This window comes from Manis pentadactyla, chromosome 17, assembly GCF_030020395.1.
Source record: "Manis pentadactyla isolate mManPen7 chromosome 17, mManPen7.hap1, whole genome shotgun sequence".
Taxonomy (NCBI): Eukaryota; Metazoa; Chordata; class Mammalia; order Pholidota; family Manidae; genus Manis; species Manis pentadactyla.
Genome location: NC_080035.1, coordinates 10,381,852 through 10,399,988, shown reverse-complemented (window position 1 = coordinate 10,399,988; position 18,137 = coordinate 10,381,852). Strand labels below are relative to the sequence as shown.

Below are 18,137 nucleotides of genomic sequence, written 5' to 3'. Positions count from 1 at the left end.
TGGGCAGCACAAACTGAGTGTTAGTTCCTAAGTCTTGGTTTAACTAAGGCTTCCTTTATGCCCTTCAAATCATCATCTTTCACTGGTGCCAGAGAAACCTCTGGAAGCATAGCCTCAGGAAGCACACCTGAATCGTTTAGTGTTATGTCCTGGGCCCCATCTACAATGAATATGCAAAACGTGTGTGTGATAGAGAGCCAGAATGTACACATTTGTGCAATAACTAAAAAGAAAACGGACTGTTTAAAAAATGATATTCCAGACACCATATATCCACATAAACGCCATATTCCTCAAAGCAATCATTTCAAAGGCTAGATGTTTGTTCAAAAAATTCTAGAGTTCTAGTCGAAGTATTTTAGATTTACCCTTGATGCCTATGAAAAATATTTTTTAATATCTACAATGATGGCAAAATGATTATTAATCCTAAACCAGAGTTTCTCAATCTTGGCACTACTGACATTTTATATTCAGTAATTCTTAAGAGTAGGGGAATGTCCCGTACATTGTAGGAAGTTTAACGGCATACCATGCCTTTATCCTCTAGAAGCCAGTACCATCTCCCTCACGCCCCCATTCATGACAGTAAAAAATGACTCCAAACATTGCTAAAAGCCTCTAAGGAGGCAAAATCACCCAAAGGTAACAACCACTGCACTAAACTATGTTATTCATAAATGATGCATTAGTAGACCTTTTCTATCAATAGAAGATTTAAGTCTATAAAATATATGCTACTAAGTCAGGAAAGTGATTCAATACATTGGAAGAATTTTGCAGACCAAGGATTTAAGCATATAAAAACACCTTTTGGATAACACTGACTAAGGCAGTTAAGTCAGCTAACTAGAAAGACACACTTACCTAGCCATTCTAAGTTATCTGTGATTCCACTAAACCTTCAAGCTTTTAATAAACCCTATGATAGTCCAATAACATTTCTATTCAAATTTGGTGTCAAGAGCATGAAAGAAGAAGGTCCAGTTTGAGCTCAGGATAATCAAGCTATCACATTAAGGTGTTAACCAAAGTGTTAAGTTAAGGCTTCTATACTTTAACCATATTTTGCATGGTGAAAAGAGAGGATCTGTTACCACAACAAGATGGGTCAAATTATGGATGTGAGCCTAATTGGACCCAAACCTAAGTACATTCTGCATATGAAAAACGTATGACTCTAAATAACAAAACTATCTTGAAATCTGACCAAAATTATTAGTACTTTGGCTTCTAGATAATTGTAGGTATCTTAAAATACACTGCCACTTAGAATAGCAGTAATTTCAGATTAACTAGTTTTAGACTACAGAATTAACTGGTTTCTTATCTGAGGGGAAGAAAGAGGTGACATTTGAAACTCAAATAAAAAGGGAAGTTTATTGCACAAAGATAAGTTTGATACCTCAGAACAGAAATCTATATACTGTCAGCAAGAGCACTGTGATTTATAGCACATAGGAAAAGCCAATCATTAGCCTCCCTTCATTCCCAACAAAAACTTTTAAATGCTGCTGTAATTAGGACATGATGTAGGATAAGAATATTAGGGTATATTTCATTGGGGGGGGGGGAATGTAAAAAGTTAAAAAGTTTAAAAAGAAAAACTGTCAAGATGCAAGTTAATTTCACCTACAAACCAATAGACACTGAACTTTCTTAAATCAGTAACACTAATTCTTCTGTCAATAAATGGTTTGTATTTCTCAAGTATGAAAACATACTTGTTATAATGTAACTAACATCCATAATTCAACCTTTAAAATCATCATGGAAAAAGTACACTTCAAAAAAAAAGAACAAATGTACTATGGACACTAACAAAATCATCTCTATTTTCAGTGGTAAAATAAACTGATATACGTTTCATACACAGAAATATTCAGGCTCTATTATCATACATAATAAGATTGACAAAACCACTAACATAATGAAATGATAATATTAACAGTAGCAGGTAACATGTAAATTGCTACTATGTGCATGATGTTTTAGGTGCTTTTTCATCTTTATGACAACAATACTATGAGTTAACTGAGCAAGAGAACTGAAATCCAGTGTATCGCAACTACAGGGTCTAGGAGTAGACAACCAAAAACAAAGCAAGGCAATTTCAGCTAATTAATGTAACAAAGACTATAAAACAGCAAAATAAAATAGGAACTGCTGGGTCCAAAAAGAAAAGGTATGTATGTCAGTTGGACTACCTAAGGTTGCTTGGTAAGGAAAGGGTCTTTACTAAGAAGATATTTGAGCCAAGAGCTGAAAATCTGAGGGAAGAACTTTCTGTGCAGAGTTCAGCAACCACAAAGTAGGGAGGAGGGATAATGATATATAAGAACAGAAAGAAGACAGGTATAACTATAATTTACAAGGAAGTGAATATTCTTATGAGAGAAGGTTACAGAGCAGGCAGGGGCCAGATGATACGAAGTCTTCTAGGTCATAGTAAAAGTCTGGATTTTATTCTAAGCATAAGGAAATCACAGGGGAGTTTAAGGCAGTCAAGTGTCATTCAAAATCAATCAATCTTACTTACCTAAATATGTAAGATAGAGAATGAAAATGCTCTGTGTGATGATTTGTTTTAGGCCTAGTAACTTGGTATCCCTTTGCAGCAGGTAATAAATACACCCTGGAAGGAGAATTATTTCTAACTGAAAGATCTATAGAAATACCAGAATACTTTTGTCTGTGACAATCTTTTGAAAGATATCTCTTCCAAAAATATATAATGGTACTTGTAAAACAGATTTGACTCAGGCAAATTAATAAGAAGTTCTAGATAATGCAAGTAAATCTAAGTCAAATACTAATAATATTGGTTTGATTTTACTTTTACATTTTTGTAGAAATGAAGTAATTTAAAAAATTTCAATTTAAGAATGAAGAATATTAATATAACCCTTAAATCAACACATTCTTCAGTGCTCTTCAAATCCAGATTTATTTATCACTTAAATAATATAATTTTTCAGAATCTAGTTCAAGAGCCTTATACAGACTTCTTTAATCACTTGACTTAGCAATCTAAACATGGCACCTAGCTTGGTGATCAAGATTTAGAAGAGACAAATACCTGGTCTCTGTGGCACACAAGATTGTTTCTAAGCTCTAGGGGTAAGATAGCCAGTATTCCAAATGAAAAAAAACCAAGAAACAATACAAGTTAGCAAAACACAAATTAAGACTACTGGCTCCTATCCTCTATGTGGCAGAGTGAGTTAAAAGTTGTTACTTTCTCCTGGGATGGGAGAAGGTGGTGAGAAAACGAAGGAGGACCAGACCATGCCAAGAAAGAGGGGGGTGAAGAATGTTCTAAGTCCCCAGTGATTTCCCAAACACAACATCTCCTCAACTTAGGACAGCAAGGGTGCCAATAAGGGAGATTCTTTAAACCTCTACCACTGTCCTGGAAGTCTTACGCAGTCACAGTTCACTTAATGGTCAGCGAAAAAATTACCACTGATAGCACAAAACCACAGCCAGACTGGGAGAGGTTTTTGATAGTGCAGCTGAGTCTTTCATTAATCTCACTACATGAAACACAGCCCTCCTTCTTTACTGGAGTGCATTTCTGGTCTCTACTTGACAAACTATGCATTTCTGATTAGACCAATTATTGGGATAGGATGAAACTTGCCAACCACCTCATGCTACTGAAAACCTCTCTGAAACTGCCTGAGAACAGCTTTCCTCTCAAGACTCTTAATTTCATCAAGCATGCTGGACAAAAGGGGAAAAGTACAATTTTTAGGCATAGAAATACCATTCTAGATTTTGACTGTAAAACAGCAGCTTCTCTATGGAGCTTACCACATTTTCCCAGTATCACACCTACAAAAGAAGCCCAGGCCTTGATCAACTGCACTAAATGTGAATGGCTCATTTTTACCCCCAATGTGACTGAGTTCTTTTGATATTTATAAAACTCTTGTAACACAAGCATATCTAACTTTAGTGTATTACATAACTATATTGTTCTATCACACATCTTAAGTGCCTTAATTTCATATCCTGTGCCAAAATTAGCATTCACATGAAAATGCTTTTTAGATCTACAGTCAGGGACCAATTAAATGCAAAAAAAAAGACAATGTGTTAGACACAATTCCCAACCTCAACACAAAGGTTCTATTTTATTTTAATATTAAAAGATTTGATTATCCTTCATGATTATTTGTGTTAACATCCATAATTGGGAAAATGTCATAAATGATATTCAAATTCATCATTTAAAAAATTACATTATTCTAATTACTTTGATAAATGTGTATAACCACAGAAAGGAAATAAGACTGAATTTGGTGGTAATCTGCTTATTCTATTAAGTTGACGTCAAAGCCAACAAGTTTTGAATCACTACATCTGTCTTTCAAATCCAGATAAGACTTATGCAGACATCCGTACTCCTACCAAAAAGTAGTTAGATTTCCATATTCAGGTAATTATAATGAAATAATTTTTCAAAACTAGTTATGCTCTTAATACTATCTTCTCATTGAAACAGAATAGTCTGAAACCTAACATTTTGATTACAACATATTACTTGCCAGTAAAACCATATTTAAATATTTAACCAAATGTCCAACAGAATGATTTGTATGGAATTGTTAGCTAACCTTTCTGGTTAACTACTATCCCCAAATTTTTTATTCGTTTAAGTCCTTGTTCTTAAACTACACTAACATATTGGTTCACTTTCTTGATTCAACAAACTATAAAGAAAGAACATAGATTTTCACTGGTAAGGAGATATTATATTTCCACTGAAACATCATTGTAAGTATCTAATTTAGGATTATCTAGATGTAATAGGTTAGGAATATTGATACTCACAAAAGGTCTCTTCACAAGTGATTTTCTGACTAAATATCTAATTTGAACTTAATTTTCTTGTGAGTTACATATTTTCTCAACCAATTATAGAATAGAAAGGATTTAGCTGAATTCTAAGTAATCAAGATTTTGCTATTTTTTGTACAGAGCAGATCACAAAAAGCTTATTTTAAAAAATATTATGGGCAATCACTACATTTTCTAAAAGCAGAGTAAAAATCCATAATTTCTTTTGAGAAACAAGTGGTATTCAGGTTTTGATCAATGCTGCATAAACAAATCATAGCTGAGTAAAGTCTACCATCAAATTGGAAGAGACTGATAACAACATTCCTTTAATAACTGTGGCCTCTAAACTCCTTCAAAAGCAACTAAATGATAGAAATTGGTATTCAAATCAATGCATATTGTGGGAACAGAGTATATTCTTAACAAAGTTGATGCAAGTTTGGGGGCAAGGTGAAGTTACTCAAATTCTCAATACCAGTCTACAGCAGAGGCCTAAAGAATGATTAATAATTCTTAAAAATGTTGGAGAGGGGGGATATTATGAAACTTTCTAGGAGGCAGTCTCCCCATTCCAAACACACACACACAGGCAAAACTTTACCCACAAGTAAATAAACCCCTAAAATCCACCAATGGATCTCAGGTTAGGAGGGCCTAATGTAGAAGGCTATAGAACGGAGACACAGAAGACAGGGAGAAAGACTTAAACTCATAGGATTGTGTGGTTTTGTTACTGTCTGTCCCACATGTGTATGCATACTTTTCTAGTAACTTGACAGGGAACCATCCTTCAAGAAATGTAAGCAGTCCCCTATATCTAATAGGCCTAGTAAATCTTACTTGGAAGGTAGAAAAAAAATCCATATTCAGAAAGATATTATTCTACATACACATGATTACTATATTGCTTCCACCCACAGTAACACAGCTTCTCACAACATACTGTTCACTGCTGCATAACCAGCTTTTGGAGCAATACCTACCATACACTAAGTATTCAACAACTATCGGATGAGTAAATGAATTAGCATACTTAAACACAACACATCTGGGTAACCAAAATACTCCTAATAAGCCCATTAAAACATGTAATTTAATTTTAAAGGGTGATTTTCTCCAAAGGGAATTCAGATGCTAACTTTTAATTACATACCCCACCCATCTGAAAGCAGTGACAAAGATTCTTCACATAGCATTTGGTTTTAGAATTAGTAAATCCTTTATGCACAGTAATGGAGATGAAGATGAAAATAACAGATCTGCCTTTAAAAACCCTGAAAATTAATATAAAATTAACTCCTCCTCAATCAAAATACACTTTTTCAGCCTTATCAAATATAGCTTTAGAACTCCAGTGCAAGTCAGGTACCCATGCCATCCTTCAGTACTCCTAGCTCTGCAACTTCATCTCCTTAGACAAAAGAAATAAATCAAGGTCAGATTTTTGTATACACTGAGTAACAGGTTAAGTCCTAGGCATACCTTATTGTTCCTGGTAGAGACAGCCAGGAAGAAAAACTGGAAAATCAAGAACCAACCTGTGTAATATTCAATTCCCCATAATATAGAATGTGTTAATATTTCAGTGGTAAACTATCCAGGGACATGTGTGTTAAGAATCACATGTCAGATTTCTGGGTCAAAATAACAAAACAAGCACACCAAGAACCATCAGAGAAAAATAAAGACTTCCTAAAACTTAAATAAGCAAGAACATTTAACATAATCTTTATCTGATTTACATGTCATTTCCAAAAATATACCTACTGGATTGAATAAAATGCATAGTACATTTTAGGAAAATATAACTGCCTATTGGGTAGATAAGTGATCCTGAATATTACAAAAACCAGTTCACAGAACTTTTCAGATGAAGTGCCAGATAGCACTGCTTTTTACTGTAATAATCTTGTTACTTAATAACATAAAGAGAAATGGCATCTTACAAGCGTAGTGGACTGACTGCAGTGACCTACCCCAATACCCATTCTCTCCGTGCTCTTTAGAAACCCCAATTTTATTTGGATCAGCTATGTACCCTGCTAAATTAGGATCCCAAGACTTCCTCATAGATACACGTACCCATGTGGCTAAATTCTGGCCAATAAGATGTAAGGGGAAATACTGTGTGAGACTTTCAGCAAGATTAAGGCTTTCTTTTGTTCATTTTTTCTGTTCTCCAGAATATGAATGTAAAGGCTAAAGCATCAGCAGTCATATTTACCAAGAGATAACCCTGAAAAAAGCAAGCATGCACAAGGAAGACAGACAATGCCTGCATCCTCAATGGCTTTGTGGAATACCATTTCACTCTCGGATTGCCTCCCTCTGAGCCTCTTTAAATCAGAGAATAAATCCCAATTTATGGTTCCCAAATTTTGTTGAACACTAGAATCACCCAGTGAGATGGACACTGAGGTTGCTCCCATCCTAATTAAATCAGAATATTTGGGGATTGGAATTAGGCATTAATACTGTTTAAAGACTCTTAGTAAATTCCAATGTATAGCAAAGTTTGGGCACTACTGTCTTATGTGCTTAAGTCTGCCCCCCAAACTGAGTTACTATTATTTTAACAGATGATTATAAATCTGATACTGTGTAAATATCAGAAAAAAATTAGGAAAGTTAGAAAAAATTAAACATCTTTATGGCTAAGTTATTAACTATGTAGCTTAAGTGAAAACCTGCAAAATAGAAAGGCATTGAAAAATATTAAAGTAGGAAGATAAGAATTCTTACTATTTTAAGCATCATCTCATTTAATCCTCACCTCAACCCTATGAGGCAGTATCATTCATATTTTATAGTTGAAGAAATAAATACTCAGATAAAATAAATAACTTACTCAGAGTCTCACATCAAGTTAAAGGCAGGGTCAAGATACAAGTTCCTATTTGTAACTTCAAGGCTGGGGCATTTTCCACTACTGTAACTCAAGAAGAAAACAGACTGAGAGACCTCTAAAGAGTTACATTTTCCCTTACGGAAATATTAATTTCATGAAATAAAAATGAAAACTGATAAAAAAAAATGAACAAGGGAAAAGCATCCCATCAAATCTGTAAGTATTTCATAAATCCTGTGAACCAGAAAAATATTACCTCCAAGTTTATTTTTACAAAGAGATATTTGTTCTTAAATATCACTAAAAAATGAATTTTAAAAATCAAGAATTTATAATACATCAGTTTTGAAAATAGAGCTTTAACATATACTAACTTTAGGGTAGAGAAAAACTGGTTTATGAGAAAGAATTTATTTGAACACAAAGAATCTAAATTAGTCAATGCAGTAACCTAAACTCTAAATTTTCAAACAAGTATTAAATTTCAAAATGAACCAATTTTCAGGAGTGTCTCAGCTCTTTCCCTAGGCAACTCTTTTTCATAATTCCATTTATATCAAAAAGTTAATGTTTACTAACAGAAAATCAAAATAGGATTTGAACAATACTATAGATGAACTGGACCTAACAAACATAGAAAGAGCACTCTACCCAACCACAGCAGAATATACATTCTCTTTAAGTGTACATGGAATGTACTCCATGATAAAACATTTTAGGCCACAAAACAAGGGTTAACAAATTTAAAAACATTGAAATCATACAAAGTATCTGATCAAAATGGAACAAAACTAGAAATCAACAGCACAAGGAAATCTGGAAAATCCACAAATATGTGGAAATTAAACAATACACTCTTAAATACTTTATGAGTCAAAAAGATGTCACAAGGGAAATAAAGGATACTTTGAGAGACAAATTAAATGAAAACAATGTACCTAAACTTATGAGATACAGTGAAAACAGTGCTAAGAGGGAAGTTTATAGCTATAAATGTGTACTTTAAAATAAGAAATATCTCAAATTAACAACCTAACTTTACACCTCAAGAAACTACAAAAAAATGAAATCCAGAGCTAGCAGAAGGAAAGAAATAAAATTGGAGCAGAGATCAAAACAAAGAATAGAAAAATAACTGAAATAATCAACAAAACTAAGTTGGATTTCTTAAAACATCAACAAAATTGACAAATCCTTACCTGTATTAAGAAAAAGAGAGAAGATTCAAATAACTAAAATCAGCAAAGAGGAGTCAATACAACTGATGCCACAGAAATAAAAAGGATTATAAGAGAATACTATGAAAAACTGTATAACAAATTGGATAACCTAGAAATAATGGACAAATTCCTAAAACAACACAATCTACCTACACTGAGTCATTAAGAAATAGAAAATATGAACAGACCGATGAGTAAAGTTACTGAATGATTAATTAAAACTTCACAGAAAGGAAAAGCCCAGGAGCAGATGGCTTCCCCGAAGAATACTACCAAAAATTTAAAGGAGTAACACCAATCCTCTGGAACTCTCCCAAAAAACTGGAGGAGAGAACATTCCTAAGCTCATTCTATGTGGCCAATATAACCCCGATACCAAAGCCAGACAAAAACACTATAAGAAAAGAAAACTACAGACCAATAGTCTTGATGAATACTGATGCAAAAGATCCTCAACAAAGTACTAGCAAACCACTTCTTGATTTCAAAATGTATTACAAAGCTATAGTAATTAGAACAGTGTGGTACTAGCATAAAGACAAACCAATGGAGTAAAACAGAGCACCCAAAAATAAATCCTCGCATACATGGTCAAATTATCTTCAAGGGTGCCAAGACTACTAAATGGGGAAAGGAGTCTTTTAAAAAAATAAGTGCTGGGAAAACTGGCTATCTACATGCCAAAAAATGAAGTTAAGATCCTTATCTTAGACCATATACAAAAATTAACTCAAAAGGGATTAAAGACCTAAATGTAACATCTAAAACTATACAATTTCTACAAGAAAACACAGGGCAAAATCTTCATGACACTGGAGTTGACAATGATTTCTTGGATACAACACCAAAAGCAAAGGTCACAAAAACAAAAATAGACAAATGGGACTACAGCAAACATAAAAACTTTTGTGCATTGAAGGAAACTATCAACAGAATAAAAAATCAACCTATGAAAGGAAAGAAAACACCTGCAAATTATATAACTGGTAAGGGGTTAATACCCAGAATATATGATAGATTCCCAAAACTCACCAACAAAAATCAAGTAACTCAAATAAATATTGGTAATGGAATCAAATAGACATTACTTCAAAGATGATACACAAATGATCAGCAGGCATACAAAAAGAGGCTTGACATCACTAAACATCAGTGAAATGCAAATCAAAACCACAATGATATTACAGACATAAGGATAGCTACTACCCAAAACACAGAAAATGGCAAGTGTTGTTGAGGATGTGGAGAAATTAGAACCTTTGTACATTGTTGGTGATATTGTAAAATGGGGTAATTTGTATGGAAACAGTATGAAAGTTCCTCAAAAAATTAAAAATAGAACTACTGTATGATCCAGCAATCTGACTTCTGAAGAATATACATCCAAAGTAATTGAAAGAAGGGTATTTTTGTTTTGAGGTATAGTTGATATACAATCTTATACTGGTTTCAAGTATATAACAGGGTGGTCCAACAGTGTCCAAATTATTAAATCCTCACCCCAACTAGTGTAGTTACTATCTGTCAACAAAGGAAGGTGTTACAGAATCACTGGCTATATTCTCCATGCTATCTACCATCCCTGTGACCAACTTGTATTATAATTGAGAATTTTTGTGCCCTCTTATCCCCCTCACTCTCCCCACCCATCCACCCCAACCACAACCCCATGGTAGCCACCAGTCACTTTTCAGTGTCTTTGAGTTTACTGCTATATTGTTCATTCTGTTTCATTTTTAGATTCCATAAATAAGTGAAATCACATGGTAATTATCTTTCTCTGCCTGGCTTATTTCACTTAGAATACCCTCTAGGTTCATCCATGTTGCCACAAATGGCAAGATTTATTTCTTTTTTATGGCTGAATAATATTCTATTGTGTATATGTACCACCTCTTCTTTATCCATTCATCTCTGATGAACACTTTGGTTGCTTCCGTATCTTGGCTATTTACATAATATGGCAATAAACACAGGAGAGCATATATTTTTCCAAATCAGAGATTCTGTTTTCTTCGGATACATTCCCAGAAGTGGAATTACTGGGCTACATGATTTCTATTTTTAGTTTTTTGAACCTCCATACTGTTTTCCACAGTGGCTGCACCTGTTTACATTCCCACCAACAGTGTTGTAGGAGGGTTCCCATTTCTCCACATCCTTGCCAACACTTGTTATTTCTTGTCTTTTGGATAGTAGCCACTCTGACTGGTGTGGGGTGATACCTCACTGTCGTTTTGATTTCCATCACCATGATGATAAGCAGTGTGGAGCATCTTTTCATGTGCCTGTCGGCCATCTGTACTTCTATGAAAAAAATGTATGTTTGAAAGAAGGGTCTTAAAGAGATAAAAACATACCCATGTTTATGACGGCACTTATTCACAGTAGCTAAGAGGTGGAAGCAACCCACGTGTCCTTTAATAGATAAATGGATAAACAAAATGTGGTATATACAGACAATCGGGTATAACTCAGCTTTAAAAATGAAGGCAATCCTGACACATGCTACAACATGGATGAACCATGAAGACATTATGCTAAGTGAAATAAACCAGTCACAAAAAAGAGAAAATGATTCCATTCTCCCTTTCATGAAGGGGGGAAAAGGGAGTTGTTTGATGGGTACAGAGTTTCAGATTTGCAAAATGAAAACATTCTGGAGATCTGTTTCAAGACAATGTGAATTTACTTAACATTCCTGAATTGTATGCTTAAATTTTGTTTCTATTAATATAGTTAAAACATTTTACATTAATATTTATTGAATTAGCCATAACAATATGGAAATTATTAAATATACAAATACAGTTTAAAAACACTAAAAATTCCATTACATGGCTAAAGCATCTTAAGTATTTTATATTTACAAAAGTATGACTTAAAAACAAACAATCCTGCTTACCTTGGTTTGTCTCTTTTTTCTTTTTGTCTTTCAAAATCTCGTCCTCTGTCCTTTCCATCTCTTGGTTTTTCTTCTATTCTGTCTTTTATTTTATACTTCTCTTTATATTTTTTCCCTAGAGCAATATCTTCCTGCATAGGAGGGGGTGGACTAGGAGTGCGAGGTCCTTTCTTTTTACTTTGGTTGCTTTTTGAATTCCTAAAGGTACACAGAAGCTTTCATTAGAGGTCCAAGTACTTTTGGACAGTCATATAGATTTTTTTTTTCATTTTAACAAAGCACATTTAAAAAACATTAACATTCCTTTTAACATATACTAACCTTTCACTATATCGTTGTATACTAGTAATTAGTATCAAGAAAAAATTAACACACAAAAATGAGCAAAGAAATAATTTATTTGCTACTTATTTCTTAACATTGCTTTTTATTTAACTTTAAAGGGTAGGTTTCTGAGAAAGACAGTGTTGGAATAGGAAAAGGTTCTTCCAGGAAAGGAAATTCAGCATGAGCTGAATTTTTTTTTAAGCTTTTATAGAAAAACAGATGAAGATAACCACTGTTAACACCTTGAATATATGTCCACACTTATTCCATGTCTCTTTCCCTCCCTTCTTCCCCTACTCCCATTCTATTACAATGTTTTGTAGAATTTTTTGTATGAAATATAGCATGGGTATCTTCCTGTAACAAAGTAGATTTACATAATTATGTTTATAGATTGTATAGAATTTCACTGAAGAGATATGCTCCATAACTTCTTTAAATAATTAGATATTAAGAAGTTTTTTAGGTGGTCTCCATGTCCTCATCATTACAAAACACACAATTACATCATCTATAAATGAAATCCTACACATTGTTAGTAAACGTTCATGTAAATTCTTTGAGTATTGCTTAAGAAATCTTTCCTAACTCTTGCACTACAAAGATAGTCCCCTAAAATTTTGGAATTTTGTCTTTCACATTTAATCTACTGAGAATAAAGTTTTGGATACAGATTAACTTTGGCTCTTTATATGAGCCCTTATATATACAAAATTATCTTTACCTCATACCCAAACAACAGTTTGACTGGATACAGCATTTTGGTGTCAACATTCTTTTCCTTCAGAGCTCTATAAACACTGTTATATCTTGTAGCATTTAGTGTTATAGATGAAAAGCCTAAAGAAAGTCTTTTTTCCCCCTATGCAGGTTACCTGTTTTCTGCTGAATACTTATAAATATTATTACTTGGAAATTAAAAATTCACTAAGATAAATCTAGCTTTTCTTTTTTAAAAATTTTCCACAACTCAGAGAGAGCTGTTTCTATCTAAAACCTCACCTCTTTTACTCAATTTCTTCTATTTTTATTTCACCAATTCTCCATATGACCTAAGTCTCTCTGGTTTGCTTTATTATAGTTACTGCATCTTCTGGATTTCTCCTCCATGTCTTATTTTTCTGTTATTTCCATCTCTCCTTTTGATTTCCTATATATATATATATGTCCTCAAATTCAGTAGTTTTTGTTTTAAGCAGTGCTCATTCTATTAACTCCAAATCTGGCCATCTTATTATCTTATTTTCAGTTTAAAGGTAATTTTTCTTCTAAAATATCTTTGTTTACTGATTGTTTTTATTCTCATGATCAACTGCTCTGATCATGTCAATGTAACATCCTCTCAAATCATACTGAAATTATGAATTGATTATTTAGATTTGCTGCTGTTTTCTACAACACTGAGTGTTCACTTTGGTGGTGAGTTTTTTGTTTTTTTTTTAAATTATATTTCAACTATTTATTGATCCTTAGGCTAACATTACAGTTCTGAGATTACATTTGCTTGAGAATAAATTCTAAAGTCATATAATGTAACTTCTCTTTGTTTCTCCTCTTCAAATTTGCTTGCAAATTTCTACAAAAGAAAAAAAAAAGTCCTGATGGTATTATGATGATAATGTCATTGAATCTACAGATCAATTTGGAAGAACTGGCGTATTAACAATATTGCGTTTTCCATGACCATGGTATATTTCTTCATCTATACTTTGATTTTCTTATATTTTCACTCAGCACTTTTTTTTGGGTGGCATTTATTCTAGAGAGCTTCAGATGTTCTTTAAATTTATTCCTATTTTTTATGATACCTTAAGTAGAAATATTTATTTTTAATCTTATTTTCCTATTGCTATTAGAATATAAAAATACATTAATCATATACATTAAATTGTAACTTAGGAATTCACAAAATTTAATTTTGAGTTCTAATATTTTTGTGAATGTTTAACATACGCTATGTAAGCAATCGTTTCAAAACTGAATAGAGATAATTTTACTTACTGTTTTCACATCTTTATGCTACTAAATTTTTTCTTCTGCTTGATTTAAATCACTAAGGCCATCTTATACAATGCTGAATAGAAGTTGTATAGTATGCATCCATTATTTTTCCTTATCTTAATCAGAAAAGCATTTTATATTTCACCATTTAGTATAATGTTCTTCTGGAGTTTCTGTGGATGCTGTTTATCAAATTAAGAGTGTATACTTCAATTCCATAATTGCTCAGGGTATTTCTTTTTTATCATGAATGGATATTATCTTTTCTTTTAAATATCTGTATCTATTGAAATTTCCTATGCTCTCCTTCCTTTATTCTCTCATACCGCCATCTTGAATCCCATCTGGTAGTGAGTTTTTAAGTAGCCTTTTCTTTTGATACATCTGGTAAGTTTTCACTAACTACTCATTTCATTGTCTACTGAGTCTTATAAATGATGACTTAAGCCTAAATTCTAGAGTTTACTACCTGTGACCTTGAGTTCTCTAATCCCAAGATTCCTTAGCTACAAAAAGGTAATGGAAATATTCTTCCTCAAAATTACTGGTAAAATTTCAAAAAGATAAAGTACAAAAGCAACTGATTCATGATGAGTATTATGAAATTTTAGCTCTTAGTCCATATCCCTATTTATTATCACAGATAGGGGTTAACCACCTAGATCAAGTATGAAATTACTAAAATTTGATCCACTCTATTTTTCACTTTTGCTTTCTGCCAAGAGCCATATTAGCAACATCTTATTGCATATTTGAGATGACTCAAACTTTTTATGTGTATATATAAGTAATAAATGTCTCAATTTCTCAATATTTTTCACTTAAAAAACAAAAACTAATCAATAGTTGGTATCTATATCAAAAATTATTTTAAAAACTATTTTCAAGACAAAATGATAGAGGAATTCTTGATACAAACTGTATTTTTCACATTACTGCCTGTGACAGACACTAGCTAGTTATTTTTCTAAATTTCTGTCCCTGGGCAATACTGTTAGACCACACTGTCTAGATTTTTTGAAATCCAGTAGGACCAAGTGACCAAGTTTTGGCAAAAGAGTATGGGTGAAACTAATGTACACCACTTCTAGGCCTAACTAGTTAAGAGACTCTCATATACCAGGCAATTGTAAACTATATACCTAAATAAGGCAATACTCCAATTAATTTTTTCTTTGCATATTCTATTTTTTGGTGTCCTTGAAAACCCAAGAAAGCAGAGCCTGGGTTACTGAAACACCATGTATAGGAAAGTCATCTGTTAATCAGAAATATCAATTTCAACTTTACTTGAGTGAGAAATAAACTTTCAGTGCAGTAAACTTACATTTCAGGATTAAGCTATTATAACAACCAGAATTATCTCAAAACACTCACTAAAGAACACTAAAGTGCTGAATTTCTTCACATTCCCTTCAAAAATACATGTGATTGGAAAACACAAGCATATTACAGATAAAAAGTTTTCAAGTGTCTTCTAACTGAAGGGGCCAAAATTTGTTTTGCACATTGAGAAGTAAACAACATCTTTCAACATTTTTTGTCAATTGATTATTCCTTGGTGGCACAGAGCCCACTTCCTATTTGGGGCATAGAGTTCAATTATCTACTTCTATCATTTTTATGGCCTTTCTCTCTCTCCCTAAAATTACTTCTTTTGAATAGCTTTTGACATAGTTTACACATCTGAATATAAAGAGTCATAAAGAAAAGGTTACCTAATAAAAACTAAGATGCAAGGTAGACAGACAGAATAGTAATACATATAGTGATTCTAAGCCACAGTGTATCCCACTTAAGAACATAAAGCTTATTATCAGGCTGTCTCAAAATGAACATGTAAGAAAACTGCCAGCCCTCAGGGAGAAGTGTGAGTGTTCATTTGTAATTATCCCTGCCTACTCAATATGATAACCATGTAGGACAAGGAGTCTGCTGACCTTATTGTCACCTCAGTCGACTTACTGGCATAAGTTGCAACACTCACTTAATTTTAACTGAAATTCTAATTCTTATTCACTGTTTAATATGTCTTTAAACAGTTTATAGTATGATCCAGCAATAAAACTAAACGTTGATGATCTGCTACACTCTAGGCAATGTAAACTCCATACTCAATTCAATGTTTTCTTTGTACCTTCAACATATGGTTTCCTAGGTCCTTCTGTTTCTATTATTAAATTAATGGTGCATCTTAAAGTCAACAACATCTTAGAAATACTGTAGCTAAGTCAACTATTCATGCTAAGTAGTCATCAAAGGATAGTGAGTTACTGAAAAACATTGAGAAGACTATATAAAAAAGAACAGGATGAAACTAAGCCCTGAACTAAATCACTTTTAAAACTTTCTGTGAAGAGATTTAATTAAAAGATTTAATAAATAGGATAAGAAAATGAAAAAACAGTATTTCTAATATGCTTTTTTGAGGGGGAAATGGATGGAAATGAGAGAAAGTTATATAATTGGTTAGCCAAGAGGATAAAGAGCAAGTGGGGTGGACATCACTTTAAAGTTCAACTTTGCTTTGCAATATTTACTCAATCCCAGGAGCAATGCAGAGGATCATGTGAACTTTAAGAGTGCTTTATTACAACTCAAAGTAGGTACTGATGGGGAAATAGCACAATGAGCCATCAAGATCTCAGTCTTCATGGAGCTTAGATATAATATGTAGGGGTTGTAAAACACAGATAAAATATCACAGATAAAATATGCCAACAGCGATTAATATTAAGAGAGAAGTGTAAGTAAAATCTGAAATAAACAAAGGGAACAGAAATTATGTCTGGTAAAGGTTAATGGGAGAACTTCAGAGAAAAGACAGAATTTGAGCTAGACACTGAAGAATTAAAGGTGGAAGATGACAGGAAGAAGATTGGACAATATGAAAGAGACTTTTTTCAGACCAAAATATGAATGTTATTCTAAAGGATCTGAATTTCATTCAACAGAATGGAAAACCATTGAGTTTTTCAATGGCATAATTAACTGGAATTATTTTTTTAAACATTTTTCTCACAATATCTTTGAAAGGAATGGGTTGAAGTTACTGAATGAAATGTTTTTGCATGGGAGAGGACACTAGATAAAGGAAATACAGTTAGGATGATAAAATACTGTAGGCAAAAAGTAACTACAGTTTGAAATAGGGGTAAAGCCCCTCAAAAAATTGGAGTTTCATTTTGTGGGTTCAGACAGTTTACCAACTGGTCAAATGTTGGAAAGAGGTTTTTCACTTTTTTTCTTGAATAAAATTAGTGTGTGCACTTAAAATTTAAATAGTATAGGGTGACACTAAATGAAAAATTGTCTCTTGCCTTATATTTTTATATCTTCAAATGGCTACTCCAATAATTCTAAATAATATATTCATACTGCTATGAATGTACAATAAAGAACCTTATCTCTTGTTCATGTATACAAGGAACACAGGAATGTTCACTGTGTATAACTTGTAATACCTATAAACTATAAACAAACTTGTAATACCTGTAAAACTATAAACAAATGTTCAACAGACAAGTAGATATATAGTATAAGCACTAAAATAGAAGAACTATGCTACACACACCAATACAGGTAAATGTTAAAATATTGTAAGTAAAAAAGCAAGTTGCAGAAAGTTGTATCTATATTAAGATTAAACAGCTGAAAATAGTACTACATATCCCCAAATGATACATATTATGGAAGTATAAACACATGCACAGCATCATAAAAAACAAATTCAAGAGGGAAGAACAGGAAATGTATATTTTTATTTTTTAAAAATTAATATTAAAAGCATTTTTAAAAATAAAAAGCTCTGAAACACAGTGGCACTGACTTTTTTAGTGTTCTCTGTGATTTTCTTTTAAATCGAAACATTTTATACCTTTCTTACAGAAGAAAAAAGTTTACATTAAATATCATCTGAATGTATTAAAAGTACCCATCTGTAGTCTACTAAGTAATTCTTTTGAGTATCACTTCAGAAAAAGCTATT

General features: G+C 32.7%; 1 protein-coding gene across 13 annotated transcripts in view; it reads right to left on the bottom strand.

Annotated features, from left to right (window-relative positions):
- ZC3H13 (zinc finger CCCH-type containing 13) overlaps nucleotides 1-18,137 on the bottom strand; it is a 94,672-nt gene that overhangs the window by 40,035 nt on the left and 36,500 nt on the right. For all 13 annotated transcript variants that reach the window (XM_036889669.2, XM_036889668.2, XM_057494549.1 and 10 more), the window contains one exon: nucleotides 11,822-12,019. In XM_036889669.2, the coding sequence (XP_036745564.2) occupies nucleotides 11,822-12,019 (198 nt within the window). The remainder of the gene's footprint in view (nucleotides 1-11,821; nucleotides 12,020-18,137) is intronic.